This window comes from Ceratotherium simum, chromosome 3 (assembly GCF_057802395.1).
Source record: "Ceratotherium simum simum isolate JZ-2026a chromosome 3, ASM5780239v1, whole genome shotgun sequence".
In the NCBI taxonomy this organism is placed as follows: Eukaryota; Metazoa; Chordata; class Mammalia; order Perissodactyla; family Rhinocerotidae; genus Ceratotherium; species Ceratotherium simum.
In genome coordinates this window covers 90,021,624-90,039,449 of record NC_141902.1, presented here as the reverse complement: position 1 = coordinate 90,039,449, position 17,826 = coordinate 90,021,624, and the positions used below count along the sequence as shown (strand labels likewise).

At 40.1% G+C, this 17,826-nt stretch overlaps 1 protein-coding gene across 1 annotated transcript in view; it reads right to left on the bottom strand.

The window, feature by feature from the left end:
* The window catches only part of AGBL1 (AGBL carboxypeptidase 1), a 360,790-nt gene that overhangs the window by 114,830 nt on the left and 228,134 nt on the right, over positions 1-17,826 (bottom strand). Inside the window, exon 17 of the mRNA XM_014788670.2 lies at positions 14,090-14,270. Within this exon, the coding sequence (XP_014644156.2) occupies positions 14,090-14,270 (181 nt within the window). The remainder of the gene's footprint in view (positions 1-14,089; positions 14,271-17,826) is intronic.

Genomic DNA, 17,826 nt, shown 5'->3' with positions numbered 1-17,826 from the left:
GTAAATATGTTATCCTTGTATGCAATGGCCATTCAAGTGGAGGAATTTTTAGGCCTGGCCTCTAAATTCACTTCCAATATTGTGAGGATTTAAAAACCCACTGAACTTTACTGGGCGTCCTTTTTCTCTTCTATAAAGAGGAGGTGGGACTAGATTTGTTGAAATGCAAGAGACCTTCCGACCCTGACATAGGATTCTATTAACTTCTGATTTCATGGACAACATACTGATAAGCGGGCAGGTTCTAGAATCACACACACACACACATATACACACATACACATACACCTGGATTCAATACCTCTTCACTCAATTACTATCTGTGTTCTGTAGGCCCTTAGACACTTATTTTGCCTTTAAAATGTTAGTTTTCTCATGAATAAAGTCATATTGGTACTTACCACAGAGGGTTGTTACGAGGATTAAAAGAGATAATGCATGTAAAATGTTTAGCATTGTCAATCACACGTTAAATACTTGATTATTATTTGCCATTTTTTTGTCTTTGCTGTTGGTTGTGACTGTGGAGATGGTGGTGGTGGTGATGGCTAGGAGAGGAGGTGATGTAATATCTGTTTAAACCATGCATTTGTCCTAGATTTCGGATGACTAAGACCGATCAGCTAGAATAAGTTAGAAGAGCACATACCTACATAATGAATTAATAAGTGTGTTTGTTGTTGTGACGAGGATGTTGAAAAATGATGCTAAGAGGCATGGCAAAGCTATTACGCCATGCCTAATCTGCCTTCCACACTCAAGAATAACTTGGAGAAGGTTAAGGAAACCAACCAGTGACAATTATATTATAGTTAAAAAATACCACATGTTGAGACTAAACACAGACCACACACGATTTAGGTTAAAAAAGAAAAGTGACTCAAATACCAAAAAACTTGGAACGATGGCTATCATAAACAGGGTAATAGTCATAATTAATGAAGAAAAATAACTGTTCCCATTTCCACTGTGGACTATACAAGAACAAATGAACATAAATTGCTTTCAGATAAAATTAGATTGGCTACAAGGAAAAACATTTTAACTCTAAGAATTGTTTAGCACAGACATGTTTTGCTAGAGAATGCACTATGACCTCTACTCCGGGATTCGCAAGTGACAGCTTCACAAATACCCATCTGCCTGGATGGTTAAGGGGAAGAGTCTCTACAGTCAGAGGGAAGGATGCCGAATAGTTGCTTGCAGTTCCCAAGCTTTGATGATTACACAACTTAACATGCTAAATGCTGCCGTTCCCAACGCACGGCTGCTGACAAGGATATTTCTCAAGGGATTCCTTGAGCCAAATTCCTCCTTTAAAGACCTCAGGTATAAGTCAGCTAGAGGTGGGTGTATTCAAAGAGCAATAACAACACTCTCTAATTAGACACAGTCTCCTAAACGAGGCATCCACAGAGCAGTGAGAGTGTCACTAGTAAATTAAATTTTAAAAATCCTGTTGCAATCACTCCCGTGACACGCCCCTTCCTTAAGCTCCACTCTCAGTTATTTTTTATTTATTGTAATTACTTTAGTAATAAGATTTGTTTTCTTGTTATTATATATATTACTGTGCAAAGTAAGAAAAAAAAATAATAGCCAAAAAGAGTTATGTTTCTTATTTATCTCCTTGGCCGTTATTGGGCCAGGGGGAGGGATGAGGAGCACGGAGAGGCTGTAAATAGAAAAGAAAGTGTTTCCTGCAGAGTGAAGATGTATAGGAGCATATTTGCAAGAAGGAAGCAGGGCGATAAAGGAATAAGGCTAATAATTCAAAAGAGCTAGGTGGCTCAGAGAGATAAATAACCAAGGAAAAGGCAACCTGGAAGTCAGGGCAGGGATGGTGGATCCACATTCCTGAGGTTTATGTGCTGCATTTGACTTTCCTCTTTATAAACTTTGGCCTGCCAGGCAGAAGGACCCAGAGCATAAGGCTCCCAGGCAATTCCTCGGTGCCAGCCTTGGAGGTGCAGTTCCTTCTGTTTCCTGATGGGGCGCACTTTCATAGGAACCCAGACTTCTATGGGTGGGTAGGCAAAGAGGCTGTGATGCCCAGGCTGGGCACACCAGGGAGGCATTCCCCAGGCTGGGGAAGACAGACTCCACAACCACAGACACTGCTCATTACAGACACCAAGAAAAGCTCTTGGAGATGCCCTGCTGGAGGCTGAAGCTGATTATAGGCTGGCTTCTAACATGCAAGAAGCCAGGTTTTTGCCCATTCCAATGGAACAACTAAATCTATTTAAAGAGTAAGCAAAGGAGGGAAAAAGACATTAGCTGAATTCCTCCAGTTCCAAGCTTTATCTACTACTATATATTTTATACAATTTATTCAATCCTACACCCACTCCGTAATTTAAAATCACAATCACAAGGACAATCAAAGCTTTAGTAAGATATAGATAGATATAGATATAGATATAGATATAGATATAGATGATATAGATATAGATATAGATATACACACACAGAGTCATGCACTGCATGATGACATTTCAGTCAATGACGGACCGCATATACAATGGTGGTCCCATAAGATTAGTATCATATAGCCTAGGTGTGTAACAGGCTATACCATCTAGGTCTGTGTAAGCACACTCTATGATGTTTGCACAATGATGAAATCACCTAAAGACGCATTTCTCAGAATGCATCCCTATTGTTAAGTGATGCATGACTATATAAAATATATACGTATATATATAATATATAGATGGTAAGGTACGTATAATATATATATAATATGTGTAGGGGCCGGCCTCGTGGCGTAGCGGTTAAGTGTGTGCTCCGCTGCTGGCGGCCTGGGTTCGGATCCCAGGTGCGCACTGAGGCACTGCTTGTCAGGCCATGCTGTGGTGGCGTCCCATATAAAGTGGAGGAAGATGGGCACAGATGTTAGCCCAGGGCCAGTCTTCCTCAGCAAAAGGAGGAGGATTGGCATGGATGCTAGCTTAGGGCTGATCTTGCTCACACACAAAAAAATATATATATATATGTATAGTATAAAGGAGGCTTTCTCACCTTTGACCTTGTCCCTCCCTCTGCAGAATTTCTATCCCACTGCCATATCTTATCCTGGATCTGAAACTGAGAAATGGAAGCAGGAAAGAGATCATTAAGCCTGCTGGGCTTGGCCGTGGGAAGAGCTTTGCACGGCCCACCACTGAAATTCAGGCATCAGAACACAATCAGAAGAACCTTTACTTTTGTACTTTCGTACAGTGCTTAACAGTTTTCAAAGTACTTTGGTATTTGATTACGATATTAATCAGGTGTGGTACAGTAGTTAGAGCTTACGAGCCCCTTAATAAGTTGAAGAAACAGTAGTGGAGAAGTTAAGTGACTTATCCAAAACCACATGGCTGGAAAGAAACCAATTTTGACAGAGGCCCCCCCAGGTCTTCTGATTGCCTGGTGGGAAATCCTTGTACTACATCACCATCACAATCATCCCAGATGGAAAAAAGAAGGAGCCAAGGAGAATGCAGGAAAAGTACAAATGGTTTTGAGAATGGCAATGAGATCTTATTATAGCTCTGATCACAAGGGGACAGGCTCTCCCTCTTCCTTCACAAAAGCAGAGCACTCCTAGAGTAAGTGGCAAAAGAAAAAGCCCCCACCGTGCTGGCGGGGGTTGCCAGGGCTGTGCTTCCTATTTTCCAGTTATAGACTTTCATGCATTTTTAGAGAGCCATGTAACATATATCACTAAAACATGGTAGATGTGATGGGAATTGAGAAATAACACATTTATATTATACCCAAGGGTTTGCTTTATAAAGACTGCTAAGTGTATGTTGAAAGAAAGTATTAGGAGTGGGGATGCGAAGGAGAGAGATGTCTAAAGTGGAAATTGAGAAAGAACAGATGCCTATCACCTCCCTCCCTGCCTGCATCCCTGCCCCCATTTCTTCCTTTTATAGGGGAAGGAACAGAGGAACACTGGAGTGCAGACAAACATCAGAAGTTGCCCATCCAATGAGGGAGCAAAGCATTTAACAAAACAAGCGCATTTCCCCAAGAGCCTCAGTCTCAACTTGATCGATGATTCTGTAACATTGAATCATTTTTAATTTAATGCTTCTGGGAAGTGAGGGGGGGAACCCATCAACTACAGGCACAGTTGGCAAGAGCTGGGTATTAGCATTTGGCAGCATTTATTATCGCTGTTTATGATGGCATAAATTAGGTTTATGCTGATATAATTAATAACCCTAAATTTAGGAATAATAAATAGTAATATTTATTCAGAACTGCAACGTCTGAGGAAGGCCAATGGAGTACTCAAGCTCCTGACTCCCTCTCTGTGTGCAAGTTGTGGCAGGAACTGGGTGTGGGCAAGGAAGCCCTTGGGAACACACCCGGAGAACTCTCAGCCCCAGTACTATGCATCATTTAACACTATGCAAATGACTTAGCAGCAGGACCTTATGAATTCCCAGAGCAAATAATTTTTATTTTGATCTCTATGAACAAGTTCATTAGCAAGATTGAGTGTGTCGCATTTCCCTCTAGAACCAGGACCCTCAAATGTTCTTTTAGCCCATATTATTCCTACGGTGTATGTACAGAGGTTTGGACAGTTACACCAAATGCCATGTTCTTCATGGGCCCCTCTACCTCCTTCCATCTATTAGAAGAAATAGCACAGATGTCCTACAAAATCCCTACAGACCATGATTTGAGAATTACTGACAGACATTTACAAGGAAAGAATTTAAGACAGAAAACAGTTACTTCTGCATCTTTCAAAAGAGTTTTAAATATGTATCTGTCTTTCAGTTTATAAAGTTGTAAAAAAATTGATGAGATTAAAATAGTCCTATAACTGTTCCCTTTTTGTGTCTAGGAAAATATCTTAGCATTCAAAATGGACCGAGACTTCCATTCCTCTTTTTTTCCAGTGAGGGCAGGAGGTAAACAGAGAAAATTACAGTTCTTCAAACCAGATTATCCCTTCTGGATCAGAATAACATTTTTCTCCATTTTCCAATATAAGAAAAGTAAAGCAAAGAGAAAGAGATTGAGTACCCTCTGCCCACCTCTGCCCAGAGCCTCTTAACACAGACACTCTAACAGGGTAGGACCAGACCCAGACTGATCTCCATCCAAATATCCAACCTTTGCTCCATGTCCAAAAAGATTTTAATTTTCCTAAAAACAAATAAAGCAAAAATAACCATCCACTGATAACTCTGTTCCAAACAGTACAAATAACAAAACAATCTAAATTTTAAAAGTACGTGATTGCAAGTTTAAGTTCCTTTGTCAGCTCCAAGGAAGAGCAGTCGAGTTTTATGTTGAAGGAACAGAGGACTGGTATAGGCGAAGCTTAATTTACTAAGAAACATGGTCTTTGGCTAGCAAACATCCCATAGGGAGATTCCACAGCAGGAGCTCTGGATTCCCCCAGCCTCTCTGAAAGGAGAATTTGGAGTGAAACTTTGGAACGAAAGTTCAAAGGGGAGTATTACTCTCATATCATGTCATGTCATGTCATCATGACCATTGGCATCATTTCTACAGACAATATGGACTCAATCACTCAGCTTCCCAGAGGCCACAGAGCATGTAGAACTTTCTCCTGATTGGCTCTTCAGCTTGTGATCATCTAAGCCTTCAGAGAGGGGGACACAGTCCCTTGCTGAGTGAGAGAAAGAGGGAGAGACTTACTGGGAGGCTGACCATCTGATAGCTAGTCTCCCTCTGTCTTTATTTGTCTCTCCTGCTTTTTCCTGCCCCTCACCCCGTCTCTCCCCCACAAAGGAGCCCTGGTCCTCTGCCCTTGCTTTGCAGAAAACACTGCAGAACTCACACCCAGAGGCATACAGAAAATCCGTGCTTCAGAAGCCAAATATGGACAGCCAGTCCATGAAAGAGCGAATCACTCCCCACATGATCCAATAGGAGCCCTAAGTGCATGAATCCTTCCTGCTTGGAAGGATCCAGAGGCCCCATACTTAGTATTCCCTAGCCTGTTGGAGACTGCCCAGACATAAAATGGGGCTCCCTGATGTGTCATCAGTTGTTCTTTCAAGACAGCTTATGCTGACTAAAAGGAGGGGAACGAAATGGAGAATGCTAAGTAATTATGATGCCCACAGGGTCAACAAAAAACATACCTCAAAAGTGTAGGGTACAAATTTTCCCTTCCAATCTAACCTGTAGTAAGACATTGTCAGTGGTACTCCAATACTAAAGTGCTAATATTAAACTCAATATGTAACCAACAGTTCATTTTCAACAGAGGTGGCTCAAAGCCATTTAGAAGCCCTTGCTCTGGTCTGGAATGACCTATCTGGAGGGCCACACTTTAAGAGACTTTAGAACGGTCAGATGCACCAAGAGCTAGACTTAACAAACATGTATTAAGCACTTACCACTTCTCAAGTTCTATGCTAAAAACATTCAAGAGGTGAGTCACCAGGATGACTGTCTGGAAGCTTTGACTTAAGTGGGGCCACATAGCCAAGAGGAAAGAACACGAGTTCTCCAACCAGGCAAACCTGACTTTAATTCCTGACTCTGAAATGTCAGATAGGTGGCTGTCCTCGTGTATGTCACCCAATCTTTTGCCTCAGTTTTTGTTTTTTTTTTTTATCTGCCAAATGGGAGTAAAATATCTACTTTTTTTTGTAAGTTTAAAAAATAAAGTTAAAATCATCTTTTTATCCTATCAGATTGACAGAAAATAAAAAGATTGATAATGTGCAGTATTAACAAGAGTATGGGAACCGGGCACTTTCATCCATCGATGATAGGAATATACATCTGTGTATTTTCTAAATAGAGTAATCTAGACTATGTATCAAACATAAAATACACATAACATTTGATCAAAAGACTACTTTTGAGAATTTATCTTAAAGAAATGACTAGAGAAACTCACCAAGAGAATAACAAGAACATTCACCTATTGTTTATAATGGAGAATTGTTTAAATTAATTATGGCCTATCAATACTATGAGATTGCTATTTTAAAAACTAATAATGCCATTTGTATTCTTTGCCAAAGGAAAATGTTCTTAGTTTATAAACTGTACTATAAAATATATTGTCTTATGAAAGTTAAAATGGGTATACATACAGAAATATATTTAAAGAAATAGCTGATATACTTGAAGCTGTCGATTTACAAACGAATGGCTAATGCATCTTCTTCATCTTGCTAATAGTGTTTATCTCTGAGCAGCCTGATTCAGGCAGGGCCTCTATGTTACAAAATTCTGGAGGCACTATGTAATTATCATAGATTATAATGCGAATGATGCCCCTTGGAGTAATGCAACGCAGTAGCCCCGAATTGGGCGCTTTTTAACGTCTTCTTCAAGTTTTTTATCTACACTGGAATTTTCTGCAATAAAAACATACCATTTTTTTCCATTGGAAACAATAAAACCATTTTATTGTTTTAAAACAAAGAAGTCGCATATACACAGTAATAAGCCCGATGCTAGAGTGTTGGGCACTCAGTAAAGGGACGCTCTGTGCTTGTCTTTCACCAGTTGTCTCTGAGCTCTCAGCCTACAATCCTATACTCTGCTCTGTCACACTGCAGCTAAAACTCTGCAAATTACAATGCTCGGATTCCCTTGCCAGTTGGCTTTCTGGTAGGTTCTGCCAACAAGAGGCACTAGAGGGAGATAGGAAGGCAGGAGGAGGAAGAAAAGGACACCCTTTCTGTTTTCCAGTTCCAGTTAATGAGACTAGAGCAGCAGCAGGCGATTAGCTCAACCCCTGCATCTTAGATACACAGCACCAGCATTGCCGTACCTTCTCACAGGTGCCGGCAGCAGGTGGGATGCATCTCCTTGCCATTTTGATAAAGGCCACTCTACACTCCTTCACCCTCGCAGCTATGCCTCCTGGCCCATTGGAGCCCTTTCCAGGTCCAACTCCCTTCTCAGAGTTCCAAATACCAGCCTCACGGGTTTTGGTAACTCCACCTCTTCCCTTTACTTCCCCCATTGTTGTAGGCGATACCCACCTCTGCAGGTATTACTCTCTTGGTTTCTTTTGCAGCCCCTTTTTGAACTTTGACTCTACCACCTATGTGAACCAAATCTCATCTTTTGAAACACCTATTATCACAGCTGTATTATGTATCATTTTTATAATTAGAAAACAATAAAGCTATTTCACTTTTTTAAATGTCCCAGCACATTTTTTAAAACATATTAGCTATTGTACTTATTGTTCACTGTTTCCTTAGGAATTTCTCTAAGTACAAGTGCCCCTTATCCCCTTCATCAATCTTGGGCATAGATACTTTCTTTAAATCCTAATAGCACAGCTAAAACATTAATACTTTATTAAATTAATTAATACTTTAAATTAAATTAATACTTTATTAAAGAATAAATGATACAACAGAAGATAACTACTCACAGAAAATTTAAAACTGATTATTGGTATAGCTGTTCTCATTCTCAAGTGGCCACTTAAGGGATTGCATCTTCTGGCCTCCTCCATGTGGCAGGTGCCATCTTTCCTCTATGACCTGGGGGACCCCTCTGCTTAGACCAGAGTTTCTCTAATTTCAAGCTCAGGAGAATTATCTCTTCCCCCTTAAGGCCTATTTTTCAGGCATCTTTTCTAGTTCTAGGATCTACTCCTTTCCAGGATGATTGGCAATGGGAATAACCAACCCATTCAATGACTACACTGCTCTCTACCCACAGGGAAGCCTTCATGGACAGCAGTGCCATGTATCGTAGTACAAGTGGCAAGTGTGCTCACTGCCATGACCTAGAGATCCAGCAGCACAAACCCCTGGATTACTTGTATGATTGTATGTAGGTGGGGAGGCAGCTCAAGCAACCTAATGTTGAAAATCTCACCAGTCTGTTGTTTGGGAGCTCAGAGAGTATCTTCCATTGTTACTTGTGCAAATTTAAAAAAAAAGAAAATACATATTTATTACAGTTCATTTTTTTCAAATGTAACTGATCTGTGAAATCCAAAAGTATGAGAACCACTGTTACATGTTATTATATTGAAGAGATTTGAAATATATTAAAAAGTCAGAGCTGAGGCCAAATCAGAGAACCTGAACATATCAAAACAGGAAGAGGCATGGCCCAGCCTAAAGGCGAAGTGAGCCCAATGGAGATACTCATAAGCCTTTCTGATTCTGATAGTTGAATGAAAATATACTACAGAATGGGCAGTGGAATGGGAGCCCCATGACAAAAAATATTCAAAGTCAGCTGGGTGCTGTTTATAGCCAAAAGCTGGCAGCCACAGGAAAGGATGTATTCTCCAATGCAGAAAGCTGGCAGGACAAAGGAGAGTGTTGAGGCCCAAGCCAAGCTGAGAATTCAAATTCTAAGAAAAAAGACTGAGGATGAACCAGTTCATTCATCCCTGGCCAAAATCACAAAAAGCTGGAAAGGCTGTGCCTTCCTGGTTCATCCCAGGAAATGTGAAGGTCTGGGTCAACAAGACTAATTTCAGAGACTGCCTGTTGATGGGGGCTGAGGCTCTACTTGTATCTCCATCCAAGGCTGGGAAGAACTGATAGACTAAACTTAATATGGGCTTTGGAGCTAAACAGACTGGGTTCAAATCCCAGCTCTATCACAAGCTAGTCTTATAACCTTGGGCGTGGGTATGTGTGTATGTGTATGGGTGTGCCTGAGTGTTTTAATTATCTAGACAGTTTCTCATGCCATTTCTGTCTTAAACTAGCTATGTGACCTTGGATAACTCATTTTACCCCTTTAGTTTCAGGTTCCTTATCATTTGAAGGACTGGGGCTAAATAATATACAAGAACACCCCCAAGTAGAACATTTTAAGGTTCTTTTATTCTAATGCCCTTAAATCTCCACAGAAAAGTAGTGAGGATAGACAGAAGTTCTAGTCCTGGCTCTGTAACACCACCTATTTAAACTGTACCCAAGACTCACCCCTGTGTACTCAAGTTTTCCTATCTAGAAATAAGACAGATCTACTTTTGTTGGGCCATAGTTATGATTAGATGAGAAAATATATGTAAAAGAGCAAGGTTCTTTCTTGGCCCATAAAAGGTGCTGAATAAATTTTTTTAGATCAAGTCTATGAGTGCCTTTATTGTAGTAAAATAAAGCCTTCACAACCCACAGTGGAGTAACAGACTATTGGCACTAACTTTAAATGGTCCCAGATAGTTAAAATTGTCACAATTATTTATCTGATTTTTATAGTTTTGTTTGTTTTCCCTAGAGCATTCAGCTATTACTTCTTAATACCGTGGTGTATTTACAAATAGCATGCCCCTTTCTCCTTATTGTTGTTTGTTTCTGTTCCACAATGGCCTTGGAAGGAGATAATCAAGTTTGTAGAGTTGAGTATATACTAAGAATCAATATCCTCTGATTCTCCTGTGAATCAAATGTTGGTCTGTGTGTTGACTTTATAAAAGTTATTTTGTCACTATCATCCACCCAACAACCCAAGTCCAAAAATTGGGAATCATGCTAGATTTGTTCCTCTTCCTCACTTTCATGTCATGTCTACCTTTTAAACAGGTCTGGAATCACCACCTTCTCCCCACTCTCCACTCTAATCAAGCCACCATTATCACTTCTGCTCTAACTCAATTTGTTGACTTCCTGTTCTTTTAGCCCACGTTGGAGAGAATTATAAGAGTCAAGGGACCACTGCATTGGTCCTCCTGGATTATTTAGAACTCAGCCCAATTCAATACAAACTACCAGGCCAGCAAGATGGTAGATTGATTCTTCTGGAAACCACCTTTGTATTTTGTTTTCCTGCTACAGACATGTGTTGCTAAGAGATCTTTGGCTTGGCAAGACCCACCATAGTTTTGCTAGAAAATCCTGGCTTTGTCTCCCTGACCACAGTTATCAAAACCTCCCAGCCATCCTCAGAGGCTCCATTACCATCACCATGAAAAGAAACTACTCTACTTTTACACATTCTTGCGAACTCCAGGGGGGCCATGATTACTTGTAAAAGAAGAGTACTGGTCTAGTAAGTTAAGTACCGAGTTCAGATTAGGCTCTCTAATCTTTATGCAAAGATTGCCTCTTTGCTGATCAGACCACACACAGGGCAGTTCTATTACTTTTAAGAAGCCTATTAAGAAGAATGTGTCCAGAGAAAATCAATGAAGATCAGAACTTCAGGAACAATATCACATAAGCAATGTTTAGGAACTGTATCAAACTTGGAGAAGACTTCACATGGGGAAATTAAGGTATATAAAAAGGGGATTAGATTTTGCCCATGGGGTACCCCAAGGTAAGACTGGCTAAAATGTGTGAAGTTCACAGGGCAAAGATCAAAACACAGAAAAACACAAGTCCACCTAATTATGCACAATGGAATAGGCATGCCCTGAAATGGAATGTCAATCACAGAAAGAGTTCAAGTGGAAGTTAGTGACATAAACCATATGTGAGGTAGGTTCTAAGAAGACTTCATGAGCTGAGACTTACAAGCTCTTTTATCATGAGATGTTATGCATCCATGGCTGTCTCAACTCTTTTGATGATGGTGTGCTATGACCTGTGGATTTTCCTATCAGTAGAATAACACTATGATCTCCAAGTCCCTTCCAAAATTGTTTGGGTGATTCAAGTGATCTACAAAGTGCCTTGAGCTCTATGATGAAAGATGCTATACAAATAAAAAGAGTAATTTTAGTCATAATAAATAATAGTAATGATGATGAATGGCAGTGTCACTGAGAAGAAGCTGGCCTGCCACTAGGGAGTCCAAAGCAACAAGCTGTGAGCTGGAAATAACTATATCCAGGCCAGAAGGATGCTCAATGACTGAGACCACATTAACCTTTCAACTAAAGACCTGGATCAAGCCCCTAATTTGGAGGTATGAGCACTTAAAACAGAAGAAACTACAATACTTAACCCTGAGCTTATATATTGCCTTGGGCTTATGAGATCTCTTCCCAGACAGGTCAATAGTGAGCCTGTTATCTTCATCTTCCAACAGCAGAAAAAACCACGTAAGTCAGGAGAAGAGCCAGAATTCCAAACTAGAGTTATGACTTTGAACCCAGTGCTCCTTCCACTCTCTACTAGACCCTAGACAATTTAATGGAAGGAGAAACTTCAGAAAAGAGCCAATTCATTTGAGAAAATGTTGAAACAGGATTATGTGCCTCAAGATGGCTTGCATGGTTGTTTTCCATCCATCTGGGCTGAGAAAGCTTGCTAGTAAAATGCTTGGCCCCTCAAGCGGGGAGGAGCCGTTCACTGATGTCCTAGAGCTCTTCTCCAGAGCTAAAGGAGCACACGGCAGGAGCCAGCTGAGTTCTGTTGGACCGGGAAAGAACACTGCTTTAGGGCTCTGTCCAGCTTGAGATCTAAGACACCTAATTGCTGCCAGAGGCCTAAGTGATGCTCCTTACTGAGCAACTTGTCCTCCTACTCCTCACAAGCGCTTGAAGACCAACCAGTCACCATAGGCAAAGAGGAAGGACTCTGCTCTCTGCCCATCAAAAACCTCCTCCAAAAAACATGGAGTCTGGGAGCTACAAAACTAGGAAACACTAGGAACACATGCATGCCTTACTTATCTTCTTCTTTTTTTTTTTGTACCTATTGAAATTTTGTTTTTACAGTCTACAGCTTTGACTTGCTTGCATTTTGGCATAGTTTAACATATTTTACCATTAGGAATTTATGCTGATCCTGTTTTTATATTTTATCATCTTTATATTTTTAACTTATTCTTTTTTGTGCTTATCCTTTGAAGCTAGCCTATTCTCAGATGTTTAACATTTACTTAGTTTTTTTCTGAAAAAAATTCATTACCGTTTTATTTTTCTGAAAACATTCTCTTAAGTCATTGTAATTTTCTCTTTGAAATTTTTGTTTTCTTTTACCTTTATATTTCTAATTTTATCTCTTCTGTTTCACTTTTTTATTGTTGCTGTATTTTCTCAGTTTTCTAAACTTGTGTTTTTGCTTATTTAATACTGATATTTTAAATTGTAAGTTCTGGGGCCAGCCCAGTGGCGTAGTGGTTAAGTTCACACATTCCGCTTCAGCAGCCTGGGGTTTGCAGGTTCGGATCCCTGGTGCGGACCTACGCACCACTCATCCAGCCATGCTGTGGCAGCATCCCATATACAAAATGGAGGCAGATGGGCACAAATGTTAGCTCAGGATCAATCTTCCTCAGTAAATTGTAAGTTTTTCCATTTTTAGCTTTGGGAATTATTTTTTCTTTCAATTTTTCTGTTTATCTTGTATTCTGTTTTTTGCATAGGATAACATCCATTTCTATAGTAAAAAGAATTATCTATTACCATGGGAAGGGGCTTTAGTCTCTTTCCACAGAGTTTGAGACAGGTATTTGTGAATGTTAATCCTGCCACCCCCACCCACTGGCCGTGGGACCCTAGGGACCTGCTCTGATATCTGGACCTCAGCTCACAAACCCTGAAAACGTTGACCCCTTCCAACATACCTCATCGATCACTGGAATTCATCTTTCCCGTTATATAATCCAAAGGCATGTAGGGGCTAGGCAACAAGAAGCACCACCCCTATCTTCTCTCTTGCAGCCAACCATTTTTCAGTCATTCCACATTCAGCCATTCCACAGCCATTTTTCAACCATTTCAGCCCTTCCATTTAGATGAGGTGACACCCTTATTATAGCTGTATCCAGAATCCAGTAAAATAAAACTGAAAATAAAGATTTCTCTGCAGTAAACGTTAGTAAGTAAATAACAACTTCTCAGCTGTGGAGAAATCATAGTTTGAGCCCTGACTTTGCTGCTAAACAATTATGTGACCTGGGCAGGTCATTTGATCATCCTGGACACGTATTTTCTCCTTTTTAAAAGGAGTATTAGGCTAGATTATTTCTAAGCACCCCTCTGGTATTAATTGCCTATGAACCTATGCCTTTCTATTTAAAAGACAATGAGACTGACATCAATGTGTATGGAGAGTATGTTGCTATTTGTACCAGCTCATAGAAGCCCAAGTGAATTTCTTCCTACCAGAGCACCAAGGCCTCTCCAATCACATCCATTGGGCGAAATGACCACGTGTTACTACGGTGACATAAATGAGGGCCAGGTTGAGTCGTGTGCCTGACATACTTGCCATTGATGACACCATCTGGGTTGAGCATGGGGATGATCTTGAAAATGAAGTTTTCTCTCAAGAGCCTAGCCACAGGGTCACTGCTGACCAGGAACTCCAAGGTCCCCTTCATCACCCAGCTGGCATTGCTCTCTCCTGGGTGAACTCGGGCGGTGATCACCTGGTATGGACGCTTCCCTGCAGAAAAAGGGACACAAGAAAATTAAACCTAACTACACTTTCCATTTCCATCAAGACAATCTCCAGGACCCAGAAGTACACCTGACTGTCATGAAGTCCGAAATAGGTTGATTGTTTCTAATATATATCTGATCTACACTTATCCATTTTCCATCTGCCTCTACAGTCTGCAAGGTTCAAGAAAGTATAAACTTAAATCTCAAGACTTTTATCAAAAGCGTAAGTTCTTAGTGGTATGAAAACAAGCCAAGAAGAAGATTTCATCAAGACCATAAAAGAATCAATTAACTCTCCAGAGTCCAATAGCATGACGCTGCATGTCACAGATCTGAGGTTGAATCTTATCATCATCACTCACCAGTTGTAAGATCTTAGGCAAATTACTTAATTTCTCTAAGGCATTTTTCTCATCTGTAAAATGGTGACAGTGATACTCACCTCGTGTGATCGTTATAGAAACAAAAAGATATAAATATAAAGCACTTGGCATATTGCTTGCCATTGAATACATGCTAGTTCCCTCCTTTCTCAGTTATAAAGTCTATGGATAGGATGGTCCCTCTCATTTTCCAGTAGAAATAGGAGTCAAGTACAGAACTTGTATTGGGAACTTCATGATTGTAAGACAATGAATCCAATCCTTGAGAGAGACTTGACAAAAGAGGGAAGCACCTGGAAGTTCAATCTTGGAGTTGCCATACTTTCTTCATGTTGTGAAAGGAATCAAGAGAACACTCTCTGCCCAACCACAGGGAGCGTATTGACATGAGTAGACCTGGAGAATGCTTTGATGAGCTAAAGATAGGCTAGTCTTCCTTCCTTTGTTGATGGAAGACATCTGAAGCATCATAGTGTTGAGACGTATTCTGAGACCGCGCCTTGGCTCAGGTGGAAAACGTGTTTTGATTGATTAGTGATGTCTGTCCCCCATGTACTTGGGGAAAGAGGGGGAAGATGTGACATCACACTAGCAACTCAACATGTCTGCTCTACCCCGGTCCAATTTCTGTGTTTTTTTACTCTGTCTTCCTTTTGTATCCTCACCCAATTCCATATCACTCCTAAACCCACTCTAATGACAAGAACTAAGTGTTTGCCAAGTATAAATACCCCAGCCACTAAACAGCCTAAAAGTTAAACTAGTCATTTCTTTCCATATCATTCAAATCACTATAAGTTAAATATGTCTTTTCTTCCCTTAAACAGTAGTCTTTTTGAGGGAATAAACTGTGTCTCTAAATCTGTACAAAGAAAGACAAAACTGAATAACAGTCAATAACAGAGCTAATGAACAGGTAACAGAAGATACAAAGAAATAAACTTTTAAATTAATAATTATATTACTATTGTCATCAATTAAGACAAAAAACACTCTTTCTGGTGACAGCCACTGAGCTCCAGGTTTAAGGGGCATGGATCAGTGCATTTTTACTGACTATGCTGAGAGCAGGTCACTTCAGCTCCTGGTAGATCATTTGTATGTTGGGGATAATATTCAGTTTTGTTTTTCCTTAAGCAGGTGTCTTGGGCATATTCCAGGAACTGCAGGAGGCACTTGGTAGAAAAAGTTGAATAAATTATAGTCCTTGTTCTGTAAGAGGCCAAAGCATTTGTTGGTAGTGACAAACATGCAAGGAATGAATGACAAGTGAGCTAGTGGAGGTGTATACAAGGCACCAAAAATAGATCTGACTGAGAGGTAAGGACATTTCCAGAGACATGATGCTATTTGGACTGGGTCTTGCAGAATAAGTGCTATCTAACCAGAGAGAGAAGATAAGAAAAAGATACATGCAAAGAACACAGAAGAGTAAAAATTGGTGCATTCAAGAATAAAGAAAAGCTATTAGTGGCTGAAGCAAAGGACTGAAGATGTGGCACATGAATTTAGAAAGGTAGGCTGCTGTCAAACTGGTAAGATCTCCGTGTGTGTTTTGTTTAGGGATTTACTCACTGGTATGCCATGGTCAGTGATGGGGTCTATTGAAGAATCATTGGTTACTAAAGAAAGTGTAAATGTTTGGTTATAATTGATAGATAGATAGAAAGAAAGAAAGATAGATAGATAGCCCTGACTGCCAGAAAGACAAACAAGTGGGTCCTGGAGCAAATTAAGCCTGAACAACACTGGAGGCAAAAATGATAAAACTGAAGCTGTCCTACTTTGGGCACATCATGAGAAGGCAGGAGTCTTTGGAAAAGACAGTAACACTGGGGAAAGTAGAAGGCAGCAGGAAAAGAGGAAGATCAAATATGAGATGAATTAACTGCAAAAAGGAAGCCATAGGCACGAGTCTACAGGAGCTGAGCAGGGCTGTTGAGGGCAGGACATTGTGGACATCACTCATTCATAGGGTCACCAGGAGTCGAAGCTGACTTGATGGCATGTAATACACATTATACACACACACACACACACACACACACACACATATACACATACACATATGGCACAAACTGCTGGTTGCCTGTCCAATAGCCTTTTTCTTAATACTAGAATCCCTGATTTGTCGAGGGAAAGAAAGAACATCCAGCTTTGTGAATCCTCTTGTAGGTAGGAGTGGCCATGTGATAGAGTGGTAGCCAATGAGATATAAATGATAGCAGGAGGTGAGTCTTTCTGGAAAACTGATTAAAGTGCATAATATCACCTGGCAAATGCCCTCTTGGTTTTTTTCTTTCATCCTTGCCCTTCTTCCTTCGTTGAGCATAGATATGATATTTTCAGGTAAGGAAGCCAACTTGAGAATCAAAGTCACATGATAAGATTGTCTCTAAAGGTAGAAAGAGTCTGGGTTCTTGAAAAAGTCCTTAAGTAGCTACATTACATCTTCACTAGTTTCTTCAATGCTTCTGGATAGTTGAGGCCAATAAACCACTATTTGGCTAGTCAAATGTAATCACATTTCTGTTACATCCTGCTAAACTCTAGTCTAACTTACATGACTATAAGAATAGATTTAAAGTCATCCCTATAATAATATTACCTGGGATGGCATAAACTCAGGTATGCTTTCTGGATTTGGAAGCGAAGAGTGAAAGATAGAGTTGTAATGAAAATATTTGATATATTTGTCCATAAAAGAACAGTTGAGAACCACTACTTTAAGAAATAGAGAGTCAAGGGTGGTTTTTCAGCAGGAGAAAGATATGCCAAAGGAAAATAATTCTGACATTATTATAGGTCATTATTGTAGATTTGTTTCATCAGAGACAGTATGGCCTACTGGAGAAGAGAACAACTTTTAGAGCTGTATTTCCAGAGTTCAAATTCCAGTCTCACCATTTTCTACCTGAGATAAATTACATATGTTGCTGAAGAAATTCAGTATTGGATTGGGTATTCTGCATGTAAAACTAATGATTTGCTAACTAGAACTTAATAAATAAGCATATTGTGGGGGAGATACACAGTTAGCTAGCTGAGCACAGCTGAAGTTAACTGAAGGTCAACTTTCCCACTATATCATTTGCTTACAATCATTTTCACTCCTTCCAAAGCAAGCTTTATTGGCATGCCAATAAAAAGCTTGTTGAGAAATAAAGAGGCTTG